This window comes from Hyperolius riggenbachi, chromosome 1 (assembly GCF_040937935.1).
Source record: "Hyperolius riggenbachi isolate aHypRig1 chromosome 1, aHypRig1.pri, whole genome shotgun sequence".
Taxonomy (NCBI): Eukaryota; Metazoa; Chordata; class Amphibia; order Anura; family Hyperoliidae; genus Hyperolius; species Hyperolius riggenbachi.
Genome location: NC_090646.1, coordinates 567,008,514 through 567,027,863, shown reverse-complemented (window position 1 = coordinate 567,027,863; position 19,350 = coordinate 567,008,514). Strand labels below are relative to the sequence as shown.

General features: G+C 41.3%; 1 protein-coding gene across 7 annotated transcripts in view; it reads left to right on the top strand.

Annotated features, from left to right (window-relative positions):
- MCTP1 (multiple C2 and transmembrane domain containing 1) overlaps positions 1-19,350 on the top strand; it is a 980,166-nt gene that overhangs the window by 424,735 nt on the left and 536,081 nt on the right. For 6 of the 7 annotated variants that reach the window (XM_068247583.1, XM_068247617.1, XM_068247627.1 and 3 more), the window contains exons 5-6: positions 4,251-4,362; positions 15,780-15,818. In XM_068247583.1, the coding sequence (XP_068103684.1) occupies positions 4,251-4,362; positions 15,780-15,818 (151 nt within the window). The remainder of the gene's footprint in view (positions 1-4,250; positions 4,363-15,779; positions 15,819-19,350) is intronic. The other variant, XM_068247591.1, reaches the window with a different exon arrangement.

The following is a 19,350-nucleotide window of genomic DNA, read 5'->3' as shown; positions in this document are numbered from 1 at the left end:
CAACTTCAGGTAAGATTTTACTGCTGAGAAGTTCAAAGGGTCATTACCTTTGCTCTGTTTCATACTTTAAAAAACAGAGTGTAGTTTGTAAACTGCAAATATTAGAGAATGATGTAGTGTTATGAAAAAAAGTGATATAACTGAAAATAAAAATATGAGACATTTTTCTTTGCTACTAATGTTATATTAATTATCCGTACTACACATACAATTTTTTTTTTTCTTTTCGCTTCGGTGTCACTTTGAGAACATTGACTATAAATATTTATATGAGCACGTAAATGTGAGACTTAAAGAAAAAAACTCTTCATTTTGAAAAAGTGTGAAGTCCATGGACAGAATATACTGTAGGAATAATTTACTAGTCTAAGATTTATGTGTAAGCTAGTAGGTTGAGTGGGAATATACTGGGATATAGAGTGGCAATGCTACAGCCTTGTTTCTTTTATGAAATGAAAAAACAGTCTATGAGATCCGGCTTGAGCAATGTTTTCTCTTAGACCACTGTTACAGCTTATTGGTGAATGGTCTTGAATGTGCGTAATTCTTATTTACCGTATATTACTTACATCCTCCATCACCTCTGCCAGACAACCTGCAACCTGGACCAACTAAGCACATGCTGAAATGCCTTGGCCTGTTTGGACCAGCATTTCACAAAATAGTCAATTGCTCTCTGCAAGCAGGGTGGTTTGCTAGCTCTCTAAAAGAAACCTATTCTCAAAAACCTTCCATGGAATACCTGTCTCCAACCTCTTCTTTTTATTAATAACTCCCTTTCCTTAATAACTTATTTAATGTCCTAACTAGAGGCGATGTGCCTGGATATATGTCCTTTTTTCTTGTTACTGACCCCTGTGGCTAGGGCCTAATCCAGTGCTCTCCCTCCTTCCCCTGTATGTGTTGGTCAGCATGCACACAGCTTGTGCTGGAGTATGCGCATGGTGCACATGGACACATAACGTTAGCTCCCTTGTGCGATTGTTAAGATGCACTGTCTGTCCCAGGAGAGGACGTCAGGATGTGTGCTCCTAATCCATTGATAGGTTTGATGCAATGAATGTGTTTGCATGTCTGCACTATGCATGTTACAGGGCCAGAGTTAGGACACCTATGTTTACCTGGGTACTTCTGCGCAGTATAGGTGACTAAGCATAAGAATGCATTCTTCGGTGAACTAAAACCCCGGCTTTTAACTTAGCTGTAGGGATAACAGTTGTGCCTAGATGAGTGACTCTGTGAATGCATTTGTTTGAACATTTGCATGTGAGAGTGCGAAGGGTTAATAGATTTTTGCTGTTTTCTAGCCACACCCCCTTCAGCACCTCCCTTTCCTTAACAACTTATTTAATGTCCTAACTAGAGGCGATGTGCCTGGATATGTGTATTTTTTTCTTGTATATTTTTCTCTGGTAGATAAGACTACAGGGGCCATATCTGCTTCTCTTGAGTTTTCTCCTAGGAGATAGTTTCTCATCTTCTCTTTAAAATGCCTTTTCAGCGCTCTGCAAGTGAAAAAGTATTAAAAAGTTGCTGTAAAAGTACTATTAAAATTATTTTGAGTATTTGCTTGCTTGCTGATGATTTAAAGAGACTCCGTAACAAAAATTTCATCCGGTTTTCTTCCATCCTACAAGTTCCAAAATCTATTCTAATGTGCTCTGGCTTACTGCAGCACGTTCTACTATCACCATCTCTATAGTAAATCAACTTATCTCTCTCCTGTCAGACTTGTCAGCCTTTGTCTGGAAGGCTGCCAAGTTCTTCAGTGTTGTGGTTCTGTGATGCATCTCCCCCCTCCAGGCCCCTCTCTGCACACTGCCTGTGTGTTATTTAGATTATGGCAGGTTCTCTCTGCTCTATTATCTTTTACAAGCTGGATAAATCCTCCTCTGAGCTGGCTGGACTTTCACATACTGAGGAATTACATACAGGCACAGCTGTCTGCACTCTGCAGGAAGAAAAAGCCTGACACTTCAGTGGAAGATAGCTGCAGGGGGAAAGAAACACACAAATGATCTCTTGAGATTAGGAAGGAAGGGTGTATACAGCCTGCTTGTGTATGGATGTATTTTCTATGTGTGGACATGCTGTACATCAACCTACTTCCTGTTTTGGTGGCCATTTTGTTTGTTTATAAACAAACTTTTTAAAACTGTTTTTAACCACTTTTAATGCCGCGGGGAACAGCGAAATTGTGACAGAGGGTAATAGGAGATGTCCCCTAACGCACTGGTATGTTTACTTTTGTGCGATTTTAACAATACAGATTCTCTTTAAAGGGTATTATAATGACAAAGTGTGAAAATATCACTCAGGAGAAAAAGTTAATTATGTATGAGCCTAAGTTTTAGAGGCACTTACATTCACAGCAATTGTTACACTGGCTTATTTTTTAATTGACCTGAGGAAGACCCGTGAAACCCGTTGTCTATAGTTCGAGTATTGAATAAAATCTTTTTCACAGTTTACCTGGTGTCCTACCTTCTGGAGAGGTAAGCATTTACCTCCCTTCTAATTACTGATTCTAATTATTGCTCTTATTTTTGTTACGTCGGGCACCTGCAACCCTGTATTTATTCACTCAGACCTCCATGGGAGGTCGTAGCTTTGCAGTCTTTTGTAAGTCCAAAAAATCCCAGGAGAGTGACCAACCAGAATCCTGTTGGACGTGGAAAACCGAGCGGAGATGTTTTTTTTTTCTCTGTAGGCTTATACAATACGATGGTTGCAGGGATCTGCAACCCATCTTTGTGTATATTTCTATATTTTGTTAAACGGCGCTGCAATATCAATAAAGTCCTCTGTTCCCTTTGTTAAAAACAGCTCACTGCCAATCAAAATAATCTCTGGTGTCTGCGCTTCTAATTAGGTATAGCCAAACCCTTCTGAAAAAGTTCCATATAATAGATAGCGCTCCACTTCAGTTGTAAAGATGAGATAAAATTGAATGCCCCTATAGGGACCGCACTCACCCGTCCGAATTGACCACTGCTAGACTGGTCAACATAGGCTCCGATTCTCTCCTCATTCGAGCTCTTTTGTTGTCTGACGTCCGTCCGCTCTTTTGTTGTCTGACGTCCGTCCGTTCTTTTGTTGTCTGACGTCCGTCCGTCCTGGAGCCGGAGGACAACCAGGAAGCATGCTAGGACGGGAGAACGGGCAGCTAGGATGCAGAGCAACGATGCTATATTCAGGCCTACCCGGGAGGCACGGGGGAGAGCCTGTTAATACTCTAAACGCTGTACCAATTCCACCTTTGTGAGTATTCAACAAGATAAAACTGTTTAACTTTTAATGGAGTCACGCTATGGGATCTCCTTCTTGCTTATGAGGTATATATGGAACTCAAGCTTAAAGAGGAGACAGTCTGAAAGGGAGACTACCTATCCTGAGCTGCAGTAACTGGATGGACATCAGACAGCAAAAGAGCTCGAATGAGGAGAGAATCAGAGCCTATGTTGACCAGTCTAGCAGTGGTCAATTTGGACGGGTGAGTGCGGTCCCTATAGGGGCATTTGATCTCATCTTTACAACTGAAGTGGAGCGCTATCTATTATATGGAACCCATCTTTGTGAGTATTATCCACATAGCTATGCATCTCATCTGATTACCTAATGATATCACACCATTGGGCTCCCAGTCTCTCCTTCTCTACTTACAGGCCACAGGTGCTCCTGCCATTGAAATGTATTTTTCAACATATGCCCAATTTTCTGTTTCATATTTTCTACTGATTTGTTTATAAAATATGTGTGCTATTGTTAGCATTATTATTAATGGTAAATACTGGATAGATTAAATACTGTAGATAGATAGATAGATGCTGTCAATAGCTAGATTATAGACACTTGCTTTTTGGTTTTCTGAGAATGTATCTCAATTGATAATGAAGTTACAAGTCTAGGCTAAATATAATCATGCGTGTGCTTGGCTACAATACAGCGCTCCTATCAATTATAAAATGCAGGATGATGTGTGTCACGGCAAATTACATTAGTTTATGTTGCTGTGGCAAGCAGCTGACATGTTGTGCTGAAAATAAGAATAATATGTTTATGTCAAAATAGCATATTCCTGAGCGTGGAACAAGACATAATAGCATGGCACATTGAATTCATTAACAAGTCAGCGTATTTAGAAAATATATTTTATCCCTGATACTGTAATACGATTATTACATCTGTATGGTAAGTGTGGGATTACTGACAACAACCTAATCTCTCCTTCTTTTCTTTTATATTTCTAGTACAAAGGAAGTAGCATTAACCCTGAAGGACCCTCAGCACCCTGACCATGTACTGGGCACCATTCATTTATGTGTCTTCCTGTCTCAAAAAGACAATATCACCATCGAGTCGGTGAGTTGTTTAAATGCCTAATTAAGAAGGTAGATAATATAGCAACAGAAGCATTGTTCTCCCCAGGCTCTTTTAGCCGGATGTTCCACCCAGCTAATTTTGGTGAGCACCTGTCTGTCATTGCCTCACCTTCTCATCTTCCTCCTATGCTGTAAGTGGAGAATCACCAACCCTGCATTCCCCCTTTGTGCCCCACCCGGCTACTTTTTCATGCCACCCGGCTGGAAAAAAATTCTGGGGAAAACACTGAGGAGCAAGTTGAAATCCAGGTGAATGCTTGTCATATCATCGTATCATCTGCATGCTGTGTAATTCGGTTAATTTTTTTAAACCGACCACACGCATCACAATCTGATTGTACAATCCTTTATAAGATATGTAACTGCCATTAATAGTACATAGTAGTTTTACCACAGCCAATAGGTGAAACTTTCTTCATATCCTGTTTTCATTGGGTGAACACAAACCCTCCTACACTCATATCTTACATCCAGGCACATGCAGTGAAATTTAGAGATATATAATAAGCTGTGAGGCTTTGTTCAGATCTGAAATCAAAATCGCTAACGCAAGCAATTTTTTATTTTTTTCACGTTTTCCCCCTCCCGACGCTCCACTGCGCGCTACGATTTTGAACAAAGCGCTTTTGTAGAGCGATTCCATTTTTTCACTTCCTGACGACAGTCAGGAGGTGAACTCTTTCACCCATAAATAAATAAATACAATGTACTTATTAAGAAAAGCACAAACGCAATCGCCAGATAAAGCGATTTGTGAGCGTTTTGCGCTTTTCCTATACCTTCCATTGTAGCAAAATAGCCTCAACAATGGTACATGCAGAACTTTGCTGAGCGGAAAGCGGACGAAACACGCTGATATGAACTGTCCCATAGGGAAATATTGCACATGTGCCTTTAAGGCGATCTTCAAAATCGCTGGCGCTAAAAAAATAACACAAAACGCCCTAAGTGTGAACAAGTCCTTAGTGATGAGCAAATATAGGCATTTTATTTGCGCCATACATTTTGCAAAAATGTCACTTTCTCGTACAGATGACATAGGAAAATATATGGGAATGAAAATATACATTTTCACCAATTACATTGAAGTCAATGTAGAGAAATGTATAAGAACTTAGAATACACATTTTTTTCACAAACAAAAATATGTGCAATTTTACGTGTTTATGCCACCATTATAACTTGCATTTCACAAATGCTGCAACTGGGATAATGTCCACAATGCACATTGCTTCTATCATGCACATGAGCCCATATGCAATTAACTTTTTCTCCGCAGTTTTCGCCTGGGTCAGATTTTTACACCTTGTCATAAATTGCTTTTTAAACCACCAATAATAGATAATTTTGAGAGTGCTTTTTTTAATTGTAAAATGCTTAAAGTGTACCAGAGACGAATCAAATCAAAAGGTTTACATACCTGGGCTTCTTCCAGCCCCTTCCGCATTGATCAACCCCACAACATCTTCCTCCTTCTTCTGGTCCCGGTAGTATCTCCATAAATATACCCAGTCGGGGTCAGTCGGCGCTTGCACAGTGCGGCTGCACGCGCTCCCGTCTCGCTCCCACGGCTGGGAGCATTCTGCGCAGTAATACGGGGCAGAGCGCCCCCAGCCATGGAGTCACAGGGTGGTGTGTGCACGTGGTCGGCCCATGCATGCGCAGTGCGCACAGACTCGCCGGGCTTCTACCGGGACCGGGAAAAGGAGGAGGAAGACGTCGTGGGAGCAATCGATGTGGAAGGGGCTGGAGGAAGCCCCAGGTATGTATAAATCCTTTGATTTCATTCTTCTCTGGTTTACTTTAAAAGTTATTTTAACCACTTTGCATCCAGACCTTGTTTACTGCTTATGGACCAGAGCAGTTTTCACATGTAAGCCATGTCCTTATTCAATCAGCAATAACTTTATCCCTACTCATGACACCTAAATGAAATATATATCATTTTTTTAAGACAATCTAGGCTTTCATTGTATGGCATTTTTTCTCTCGAACTATTTTTTTGTATGCATTGTAATGGGAAAAAGAGGATAAGAATAGAAAAAAAAACACATTTCTCAGTTTTACCAATTCCAGTTTAAAAATAAAAAGTGTTACTGTACATAAAACACATATTTTGTTTAACTATATCTACCTTTTATCACAAAATTTAGATTATGTTCCTGTCAGTGTGTATTTTTCACTAAGAACTGAGAAAATAAAAGCGTTTTTAATGGTAAAAATCAATTTTATTAGCTCAGGGAACATATATTCCCTTTCACCAATTAGTGTTGCAGCGGATAGTGCTGGAGGTGTGCACAGGAGCAATTCCCAATTGTGCACAGCTGTGCTTCAGCTACACAACTTATATCTACCCCCTTGTGGCTTAGATGAAGTCACAGAGGACGTAGATATACTGTAATGGTGGATAAAGTGGTAAAGAGAAAGTGAATATTGTCTCCTAGGAGATGACTCAGAAGAAAAAGGTAACTGCACATGGGCCATTGGGGTGTATGCAATAAACTGCATTAAAGGGAAGGTTCAGGGACTGTTGAAAAAAAATAAAAATCCGCATCCACTTACCTGGGGCTTCCTCCAGCCCATGGCAGGCAGGAGGTGCCCTCGGCGCCACTCCGCAGGCTCCCGGTGGTCTCCGGTGGTCTACCCGACCTGGCAAGCCCAGCGGCCAGGTCGGGCTTCTTCTGCGTTCCAAAATGTGCCTCATGGCGGCGCGCTGACGTCATCGGACGTCCTCCGGGCTTTACTGCGCAGGCTCAGAACTACTGAGGGCACCTCCTTCCTGCCACGGGCTGGAGGAAGCCCCAGGTAAGTGGATGCGGATTTTTATTTTTTTTCAACAGTCCCTGAACCTTCCCTTTAAGCAGAATTACGTTCTATGGGCTTGATTCACTAAACCATGATAACTCAAATATCACACCTTATCAAAGATATCACACCTTATCAAAGTTAACACGCCTTATCAGAGTAGCATAGTGAGTGCTACGAACCCGCAGGGGCTCAGGGCAGGGCGAGTGCCATTGCCAATTAACAGGCATAAGTTTGTAGTGCTCGCTATGCTACTCTGATAAGGTATGTTAACTTTGATAAGGTGTGATATCTTTGATAAGGTGTGATATTTGAGTTACCACGATTTAGTGAATCGAGCCCTTAAAGTCTTATCACACGATGTGTAGAGCGTAATGCATTGCATGTAGTGTATTGCATTCTGATCTACTCATCATGCAGTAAGACTTTACATGTAATTCTGCTTAACCCAGTTTATTGCATACACAACATAATGTGCAGGGTTATAGAAGCAACTGACATAGTGTATACATAATGCTAGTTGAGCTATGTGCGCACCGGTAAAATTGCTGTGTTCTGTTTGTACACTGCAATTTTACTGTCATGCAGTGATTCAAAACCTATATTTACAGCACACTTCATTCTCATAGCTAATTGGCTGTGGTTTTCTGTATGGGAGCTGCCATCTTGCTGGTGATGTCAGCCTTATGCACAGAACAGAGAGAATTCACTGCATTTTCACCAGTCTTTTATCTGAAGGATTTTATATTTACACAGAAGCAGTACTTGTGACTTTATAAATAAAAATCAACTAAAACAATCTTTCCTGAATGGATTTAATACAAGCATTACATGGGTATAAGACCTCTTTATTGTGCATTAAAGGATACCCGAGGTGACATGTGACATGATGAGATAGATATGTGGATGTACAGTGCCAAGCACACGAATACTGTGCTGTGTTTTTTTCTTCTTTCTCTGCCTGAAAGAGTTAAACATCAGGTATGCAAATGGCAGTTCTTGCCTGGGTTAGGACTGAGTCAGACTACAATGTGACCCTCACTGATAAGAAATTACAACTATAAAACACTTTCCTCTCAGAAAATGGCTTCTGAGAGCAGGAAAGAGATAAAAAGGATCACTAGTTCATAGATTTTAGCTCTGACATACTTCAATGAATGTGTCATTGAGCAAAAACAAGAAAAAGTAAAAACTTGAAAAGTAGATTTAAATATAGAATACAACTGTGGAATATTTTAAAAAGCTATTTTTAGGAGAAGGAAGATAGATACAATTGTTTATTTAATTTGTTTATTTTCACCTCGGGTGTCCTTTAAGTTCTACGTCTTATTTGAAAAGGAGTATGGTACTTTAATAATGACACAAATGTCCACTTAATTTATCCCATAAAAAACACTAACTTGTACATACACTAACTTCTACATGTAGTTTTTACAACTAACCAGCATAGAATGCTCCTTTCCTAACAACTAACAAATGGAAATTATATTTGCTGCTTTTCTCATGAAGAATGTTTGCCAGGGAGTTTGCATACTAACAAATTAACACTTTTCACAGCCTTTATGTATGCTCAAGTCATCTGAATCGGTAAGATTAACCGCACAGTCTCCATGAACTGTGCAAAGTGCTGTATTGTACTTGATTGTACTTTCTCTACTGCACCTCATTGAAGCATGATGCCCGTAGTTAGTTATTCAGTGGATGTAGTTGCATGATGTTTCTTTCCAATTGTCATCCATTGCTATTGCATGTCCATATATGCAAAACAGTTTATCTTTTGGCTTTTAAGCATGACTCAAACTTCTTTCAAGGACATTTCCACCTGTTATTTAGCATTGGTGACATGGAGTAATACCTGCTCATTGTATATGAGGCCAAGTTGATATAGGTCCACAGTTGTTTTGTCTCTCAAAGTGAATTTCTAGCAAACCTGAGTAACTAACTGATACTGAGTAAGCAAGAAAGAACATAGTTATAAAATAGTTATAAGCTAGTGTCAGTGAAAACTGTATGTCAAAATAATTAGTAGTTCCAGATAAATAAGTTTCTTAATTAATATGTAAATTCCACTTTTTTCCTATAAGCTTGGCTTCACCCCTCCCATTCTCCAAACACCCATACTGGTGTAACCAACTAACCTAGCAGGCATTCCAGCGACGCTTCCGTCTCTTCCAGGAGCAGGACGGAGCAGTTAGCTTCCTACTTGGGCTGGAGCGGCGTCCTCAAAGCTGACTTCCTGTTAGACGCACAAGTAGTCATGTACCTGCCTTATCCTCTGCAGTGGTCGGAACCATCATTACAATTACTGAGTGGCCACTCTGTTACTTCGGTAGCCAATAGTGTTGGGACTTGTAGTTCCACCTGATTGGTCCCTGCCCAAGTAAAGTTCTGCTCTTGTCCAGTGAACCTTGAAGTCTGATTATTTGGATTGCCTTGTGTATGACCATTGGACTTCTATTGATTGTTGCCTGTAGTGACACACCTGCTCCTATCTCATGACACCCCCATCCCTTGTCTAGCCCTCAAATAATTTGAACCTCTGGCCTCCCATGTATGGCCTTGGCCTGTCACCTACATAACTTTCGTTATCGTGCTATTTCTTGATAATACTGTTGCTGACTTACTACAATTTTGCCTGTGCCCCACTTAGTAGGGTTATTGTGGCACTTCTCCCCCGCCTCAGTCCCTTTAACTTGTCCATTTAAGACCTCAGTGTAACCGGGTGATAGGATAACACATTAAGTCCAAATACCATTTTTGTGACCTGAAATCGCTATTGAATGACCTCAGTATAGCTGAGCTAAGCTCCTATCTGAAGGCCCCTCATTGTGCTAGATCCCTCTTATCCTCTTGATTATCTGATTTTTCATCCCCTATCTTAAGCCCCATCTACATGATATGATTATTTGTGCGATTCGATTACGATTCTTTTTACGATACAATTAAATCAGACATGTCCGATCGGGATTCTGTTCTATTCGATTTGCCATTGTTTTGCAATGGCAAATTGAATTGAATCGAATCCCGATCGGATATGTTGGATTTAATCGTATCGTAAATAGAATCGTAATAGAATCGCACAAAGAATCGTATCATGTAGATGGGGCTTTAGACTCAACATATAGCTTATGGACAGTAGTCAGTTGTGTTGTGTTGTCGGATGTAAATCTATAGAGGGAGTTTTTATATTCAGGTGCAACAATTTTTGAACAACAATTTCCAGGTTAATAAAAACAGTTCCATCATCATAGTAAATGGCTATTGGATTACAGTTGGCTGTACTGAAAGGGGAATGGTCCCATTGCTGTGGCTGGAGATTCCATGAGAGACTATTGCCCCATAACAGTAACTCCAATTTTGCAGATTCTTATTCTTATGCAGAATTTTATTCTCATGTAACTGAGACAGTTCCTATCTTCAGGGAACATCAACAAGTCTACTTGTTTATTGTGGCTACACACAGTATAAAACAATGCATTCCTTGGCAGTGCCCCACAAAGGCAGGGTGATGTTTCTGGGATATATTCTTGACCCCCTTTCACTTTAAAAAGTCAGGCTGTTGTTAGTCATTGTTGGCTGCCAGTTAGGCTGCAATCAGCATACCTGTGAAGGTTTGTACTAAGATTAAAAATTATCACCCAGTATGATCAATATTGACTTTTCCAGAAAGCAGTTTAAACAAACCTGAACTCAGAACTCAGAACTCGGGGTTGGAAATCCACAGCTCAGAGCGCTAACCCCGAGCCTGACTCATGGTAGCTGCCATGGAGTATAGCGTGTCGCGGGCGTTTCAACTCACCTCCCTCAGTATCCAGATGCTGGCAGCTATTCTCCTTCCAGTCCTCGGAGGCTCTGGATCCCTCTGGTGAGATCGCCATCTGTCATCATGATGACAGCCGGCAATCTCACTATAGGGTTATAGTGTCACCCAGAGGACAGGGAGAGAACTGCAGCGCTGGATCCTAAAGAGGTAAGTGCAGTGGCTGCTGCAGGCTCTCTGGAAGTATGATTTTTTTTTTCTTGCTTCTAGAGTCTAAAAGCTAATGAAAAAATTGTACTGCTTTTAGACCCTAAAATCAGAAAGGAAGCCTACCGCCAGGGAGGTTAAAGAAGAACATTCCTTTGTGACAGCTGATACAAATCCTACAATAAATCTGCAGTGTGTCTACTTCCTGCTTTCATGGAAGCAGACATAGGGTAACATCCTGTGTTTACAAATTAGCTGCTCTGTCATGGCAGAGAAGATTCCTGAGCTAACACAGCTGATAGACCCAAATTACAACTTGTGATTAGTCACAGATGAGGGGGGGGGGGGGGGGTAGAAAGACTAAACTCTCCAAATACATACAGTATTACTTTCTCTGTTGTCCTTCTGTCTTGTGCAAGAGTTCAGGTCCACTTTAATGAATGATCATAGTACAGACAAACTGTGCAGCTGTAGCCATGCAGCCTATATATGCAGCCTATGTCAGGTGATTAAAATCTAGTGTATATATGCAGGTTTTGTCATCTGAATTTGAGAATGCTAGGCCTGCATTCCAGAGAAATAATAATATTATTGTTCTAATAAGGTGTTGGGTTTAATATGGTTTACAAAAACAAGTGTACAATAAAAAGATCAAAAAGGAAAAAAGGAGGCTGTTCTGCAGATGTAAAAATGCCAAATGGGGATATGAAGGCAACACTGCATAGTTCCTGTCCAGGTGAGGACTTATCTTGCCAGATTTACTCAATTTATTGCCAGTAGAAATGAATGTCAGCCCACTAACAATGATGGGAGGTGCTATAAAAGCAGAAAGGTAGATAGGGTAGGAGGCGGGGGAAGTATTGTACGGGTTGAGGTTAACCTCCTTAGTAGTTTGAAGACCTGATTAGGTGTAATTAACGACTATTCAGCTTTCCATACTCTCTTTTCATTTACTTACTGTAACCATGTAACCATTGTTCATCGGTTCTGGATACCACAATGTGAGTGCATGGAAGAATGTTATACTCGCTACATGCTTGCTGAACATATTGTAGACGTTTTGTGCTCCCTTGCTTTGTTCCGTTCTGCATCATTGCATGCCTGTGATCTCCATTCAGCCAGAGGCCTTTGCCAAGTATTGGCCTATAAAGGAGTATTCAGGGTGAATGTATAGGGCTATTGAGGATAGTAGTAGGCACCTGCCCTGTTTCTCAGTCAGTGTGAAGAAAATGCTTATAAAATTCATATACACTTTTTGTTGATGGTCTGTGTGCAGAAACCTTTTATAAAGCAAACCTGGGGGGTTAGATACTGACCTCTGTATTTGGAAGCTACTGGATGATCCAGAGGCATCCCGCCATTCCAATACACTTGTGGCCCCGGGCACAAAGCCTTTGTTCTACTAGACATGTGTGGACTGTACTTGCACATGCCCAGTCTGGATTCACTTGTCCATGCCTAGGAGCACAGTTAGAAGAAACATATTAGTTAAGCTTTTGTTGGATAAATATAGAAAGGTAGAAATTAAAATGGGTATAAGGCACGCCTGGTAATTTGGGCACTGCTATTGACTGCTTTACAATTAGTGGCTATAGCAGCACCCAATTTGATGTAAGGGGTGGTTAGTGTTAGCCATATATATATATATAGGGGAGATTAGTGTTAGGAGCAGGTGGGGGTGGTTAGTGTTAGGCACAGATAGAGGCGAGATTAGTGTTAGGAGTAGGTGGGGAGGGTAGTGTTAGGCACAGATGGAGGGGAGATTAGTGTTAGGAGTGGGTGGGGGGAGGGTAGTGTTAGGCATATAGAGAGGGGAGATTAGTGTTAGGAGTAGGTGGGGGGAGGGTAGTGTTAGGCATATAGAGAGGGGAGATTAGTGTTAGGAGTGGGTGGGGGGAGGGTAGTGTTAGGCATATAGAGAGGGGAGATTAGTGTTAGGAGTAGGTGGGGGTAGAGTAGTGTTAGGCACAGATAGAGGGGAGATTAGTGTTAGGAGTAGGTGGGGATAGGGTAGTGCTAGGCATATATTCTCTTAGGAAGTCAATTCTCTTATCTTCCGCTCATTTTTCGTACATTTTTCCATTCACTTCAATCCAGAATTGAGCAGCGAAACGATCGGGCAGATCGGACATGTCGGAAATTATCTGTCGAGCCACCTTACTGGCTCAAAATCGAGCCATGTATTCCTAGTATTAGAAGTAGGTGTGTGTGTGGGGGGGAGGGGAGGGTAGTGTTAGTGACATATAGAGGGGAGATTAGTGTTAGGAGTAGGTGGGTGGGGGGGAGGTAGTATTAGGCATAGAGAGTCCCTGTGCTGGAATGGTGGTCTGTAGCAGGATCCAGAAAGCCTCAAGGTCTATCCAGCGGTTTCCAACTTCTGAGGTGTCTTTTTACCTCCATTCAGCTTTCCTTTAGATATCTTATCTTATTTTATGTTATATTTTTTTGTGTATGACGGTTGTACTAAAAGCAGAAGTGAGCATAACTTTTCAAATAACTGACTTAGGGTTGTGGAGGTTTTACATACTGGTAGAATAACTTTTACCCTATTCAGGTGTCTGAGACTTTGTTCCCCTTTACAGGTGAATATTAATGGACCCAAGCAGAAGCAAAGTGTAGTCCTGGGGTTCTTGATGAGGGGGGGGGGGGGGGTGCAGGCTGTCTAACATCCACACATGGTCTGGATTACACTGAACACTGAAAAAACTGAACCGTTTAAACTGATCACTTGTTTTGCTGTAATGCACTGGGTAAACGCTTTGAGTTACAGTGCATAGATTTGATCTTACCCATAGGGAAACATGGACATTTCCTTCACCTGGGCTGCACATCACTTGTCCATTCAGTTGTAACTGACAACAACTGTTTCATACACAATGTTTTGTTTACCAACCAGAGCAATTTGCGCAGATGGATAAAGGCGTGTATATGTATGCGTTGCCGGTGAGTTGGGCGCAGGATGAGCCAAATTGACGGATCTCCCTGCTGCCGCAAAACTCCCTGGCGGCGTTAAAGGGGAACTGTCATTAAGTTACATTAGTTATGTTAATTAGAATAGATTGGTAATATAATCTCTTACCCACCCTGTTTTAAAAGAACAGGCAAATGTTTGTGATTCATGGGGGCTGCCATCTTTGTCATGGGGGCAGCCATCTTTTTGGTTTAAAGGAGGTGACAGGGAGCAGGAGACATAGTTCCAACTGTCCTGTGTCCTGATAACCCCTCCCAGCTGCATGCACTAGGCTTCAAATGTCAAATTAAAAATGTAAGAAAAATTTTTTGCACCAAAACAGCAGAACGAGAGCAACAACATCAGAAATCCCATCATGCTTTGCACAGCATCAGGGGGAAAAAATGCCCGGGCAGTTTTCTTCTGTGCATCTAAAAATGAGGCTTGTATAAGAGAAACAAATTTCTGATGCTGTGAAACTGTTAAAGAAACACCAGGCCTTTTCAGTGCTGCTGAGTCGATTTTTAGTCTGGAGGTTCACTTTAAATACTATTCCCCCACCGAGCAGTCGCAACTCGGAGGGAGAGGTAATTCAAGGTCTAGGAACTGCAGGAGTCCCAAATCATCCCTATGCGCCACGCACAGCATTACATTGCTGCGATGGGGCGCCTGGTTTCGGCACCCGGCGGTGAGCTCCGTGCACCAAAACCACTTGTTACAGAATAAAGAAGTTTAGAGAAGGAGAAACCAGCATTGAAGACGCTGTTAAAGACCACCAAATGACCATCCCTCCAGAGGTGTAATACAGGGGAGCAGCCCCTCCGAACATAGGAGGGCCCAGAGCTGTAAAGGGGGGGGGACACAACTACCACTTTACTCCCTCCGATAAAGGGCTCCATCCTTCAGATCAGGTGTTCTTCAGGTGTTGTGGCTACACTTGTTATCGGTGTGAAAATGTCCACATTTGTATTATGACTCTTGCAAGATGGGCCCCCAGGCTGCTTTGGTCACTGAGGGAAACATAGGAAAAGGTGTAAACATTGGAGGGGGCCCATAAGGTTTTGCCAGGGACCCCCATGATTTGTAGTGATGTCCCTGCTTCCCTCCTTTGTCAAGAACTCAACAATGGTCCATTACTTCTGCTTGGAAATCCATTAGTCACCTCCAATAAAGAAAAAGATTCTGTAACACCTCTATAGAGAGGGAGAGAGTTACTCTGCCAACATCTGCAACCTCATAGACATAAAGTTGATTAATAAAAAAAAGTTATGCCTTCATTTCGTATCATTTTCGGTACATCTATGTATAAACATGTATGTGAGAGATGTACAAAACTACAGTAACCTTGGAAGTAATCAATTTTCAAATGTAGAGCTATAAATCTTTTCATCTAAGTATTGTCATCTAGTTAGGTATGACTTTTAGAGCCACAAAAGAGGAACATAGCTTCATACAGAGATGACAGTAATTATAGCAGGCTGCACAGCCCAACAGTATATCCCGTTACTTACATGAACTGTAAATAAACAAACTGTTGGGTATTCTTCATTGCTCACCTATCAGTGCCCTGAATACAGACCTCTGAATAGGCCGTACCAAGTAACGATGGTCTCTCTGGCAGCTGCTGTTCCACATTTCCAGACAACGAGATATTTACACTTTATTTTGTTTGCAGGCAACTATAATAAAGAAGAATTGGAAAAGATCAAGTAAGGTAATTGGTGGGACATGAGAATTGAATTCCACTTCTGGTAGTGTAGCTGTTCTTTATGCTACGCTTTTAAGCCTGCCATTCACCATACAATCTTTATTGTCCAATCTTGTCCAATCTCCCTACGTCTCTGTAGTATGAGGGTCTACTTTAATAATATGTTTAAGTTGTGTTGGGTTTGGTATGCCCTTATACTACATAAATCTGGTGACATTGGACATGCTTTCCCCCTGAACACAGTGGAGAGTGCTTGCTTGTACCGCTTGTGTGTTTGGAGAGAGCATGCCTGTGTGAACTGCTGAGGCCTGTGCTGCCATTACCTTGGGGATACCAAAGACTTTTGCATATCATTTTTTAAATCTATTAAAGCAAATATGAAGTGAAAATAAACTTGTGAGAGAATTATTGTATGTGTGGTACAGATAACAAATAGAATATTAGCAGCAAACAAAAAAAGTCTCGTGTTGTTTTCCAGTACAGGAAGAGTTAAAAATAACTAAATAAATAATTGTGAGTTGCTATCTATGCAAAAGAGCTTCTCAGAGCCATTGACCAACTTACAGTAGTCAAACTCAGTCCTGTATTCTAAATAGCTTAAACAGCCAACAAACAGTGAGAGACAGAATGAGAGAAGGTTTTACTGCAGGCAAGTTCAAAGGGTCATTAGCTCTGCTCTGTTTTACAGCTTAAAGTACAGAGTGTGGGTTCTACACTGCAAATATGAGAGAATAATGCAATGTTTTAACTAAAGCCAGGTAACTGAAAATAAAAACATGAGACTTTTTTCTGTGTAATGCCTAGTACACGCCATACCATTTTCTGTAAGATTTTTCTGTAATTAGATTATTTTCTGTAAAGTACTGGTAGAGGCTGGGCATTATCTCTGGTGCATTGTCTTCTGGTTATTTCCTGCTGAGTAGAACAATGCCTAATTACTAGGCAGATAGATAGTTAGATAGATAATTTCCAACATGTTGGAAATTATCTATCTGACAGGTAAATCTTACAGAAAATCTTACAGTTAATTGTATGGTGTTTACTAGGCATTACTAATGTTCTATTAATTATCCATACTACACATACAGTTAATTATCTCATAAGTTTATTTTCGCTTCCGTGACTCTTCCGTGAAGTAAGGCTGAAGCATTTTTACTGAACACCTCGGAAATTGCTAATGTTTACGGCACTGCAATAACGCAACTAGCACAACATGGTAATGCACACATTGCTAGCAAGTAACATTGCAATACCAATGTTCAAGTTGCACTACTTACGCAACATTTTTCACGTCTGTTGCATAAATACCAATAAGATTTCCATGTAGACTGTGTGTACGGTGTTTTTGCAGGCGTTTAGTGAATATGCCCCATTATTCTTCTCAAGAGTTTTATCCACTGAGATTTGTAATTAGATGTCTTCTGCTCTGGAAAGGACCATCGGGATGTTTGTGACCTCAAAATTGTAGTTCATATTTCAGTGATACATCTGCAGTCTGTTCTCATCTTTCAATATGCGAGACCCCCAGTAAGTTTATTGGCTTAAAGGGCCAGTCATTATTATCATTTTGATAGTTTTACTGAAACAGGCTTTTTTTTTAAAATAAATATATCATGTTTTCAGAACATATGACAATCAGTGATGCACTAATGTCCATTAAAGTTGTCATGCGCAGGGAGCACACAGCAATTTTACTGTTACTAGTGCAGGGGAAACACTGGCCATTAACCTATTAACGACACTCGTGTTACCGGGTTAATGTGCATGTTGCTATAGGATCATTGGTATGCTATAGTAACCATAACAACATGTGCGTTACCACGGTAACGATAACAACATGTGCGTTACCGCGGTAACACATATGGCACTAATGGGTTAACGTCCGGTGGTCCCTGTGTGCTAGTAGTGGTAAATTTACTGTTTACAACCTGCGCACAGCAACATTACTGGTCTTTAGTGTGTCAGGCCCAAGATCAGTGTGTGATCCTGCAATCGCAGTTGAAAGCAACATCCACAACAGGATTTAAAATAAATAAATTCAGGACAGCCAGAGCTTATTATTATTATTATTTATATAGCACTGTATATAGTGCAAGAACACACAATAATGGGAAGCAAAGACGCATGAGCAGTTCAACACGTTGTACAATCAGGACAACCAGTGACACAAGTACAGACACATACAACTGAGGCATACACCATTGCCAATACTGGCACATGTTCATTCAATAAAATACACAGAAACAGGAAATACTAGGGGGTGGTCCCTGCCCTTGTATGTTTAGCTTACTAACTATGCACTTGCATGAGCCTGCAAATGCTATTCAGTAACCTAACTGTGTTTTAACCTGTTCCAACTCCCTAACGCCGATAGGCGTCGGGAAGGTGGCAGCTCTAGGACCACCTAATGCCGAAAGGCGTCGAGAGCGATGGGCGTAGATTAGCGGGGATCGTACATGCCGATGCACGCGCATCACCGCTTTAGTTACGGAGCTCCGCTCCGTAAACAGCCTGCTAGCCCGCGGTCGTGGCTAGCAGGCTGTAGAAGAAAAAAAAAACACATTTTTTTTTTCCTATGCAAGAAACACACCACGCGCTGATATTGGGATGGTTTAATGTAAATCAATTCCACTTGGTCGCCCTCTCTGTCTTTCAAATACAATATAAATAGATCAGAGGCTGGCGCTTACAGTGTACTCCTATACCACCACTCATGAACAACAATCAACACAAATGTGGCAAAAAATATATATTTATCACAATCCACAATCCTCCTTATCTCAAACTGCGATCACAATCATATAATTAAAACCAGTCCATATAATGTTATGTAGTATAATTCAGTTCACTTTCAATACAGTTCTTATTCAGTTCCACATGATATGCACACAAGAGAAAAAGTGCTGTCTTTCTGCTGTCCTGGCCAGCCAATAACTAGTACCAAAGTTGGACTCTACAGATAGCGAAGCCTTCACCACACCCCAGTGAGATGCACTCACCATGTCTTAAGACCTGCTGATAGGTCAAATAGAGCCTTGGGACCGTTATCAGATCGCCCCCCCCCCCCCCCCCCCCACCACTCTGGCAATATTCAGATTCCTCCAATGCATGTGTGCCTCTTCTTGAGCATCAATACCTCAATAAAAAAGGCCTCATAATAGTGTAATACTGTCTCTTTTTATTAAAAGTTTAAAATTGCATTGCACTTACAAACTCCAAGATGACATCAAAGCGTAGAGCTTTTTCTATGGGCTCTCCACCGTTTAGGTGGCCGGTTGGCATAAGCGTCCCCTCAATAGCCGGTGAAATCCTGACCGCCGCACGCTCAGTCATCCGCGTCCTCTTCCGCCCAGGATCACACAGTTGCCCTTTGCACCGTTGGGTGTTAGTTGCATAGTCTCTTTCGCGTCTAGGCCCCGCCTTACATGTTGCATGCAGCTAATCTTGTCAGATTTGTCAAAGACGTCAGATCTGCATGCTTGTTCAGGGTCTATGGCTTAAAGAGACTCTGTAACAAATTGTTTATCTTTATTTCTTC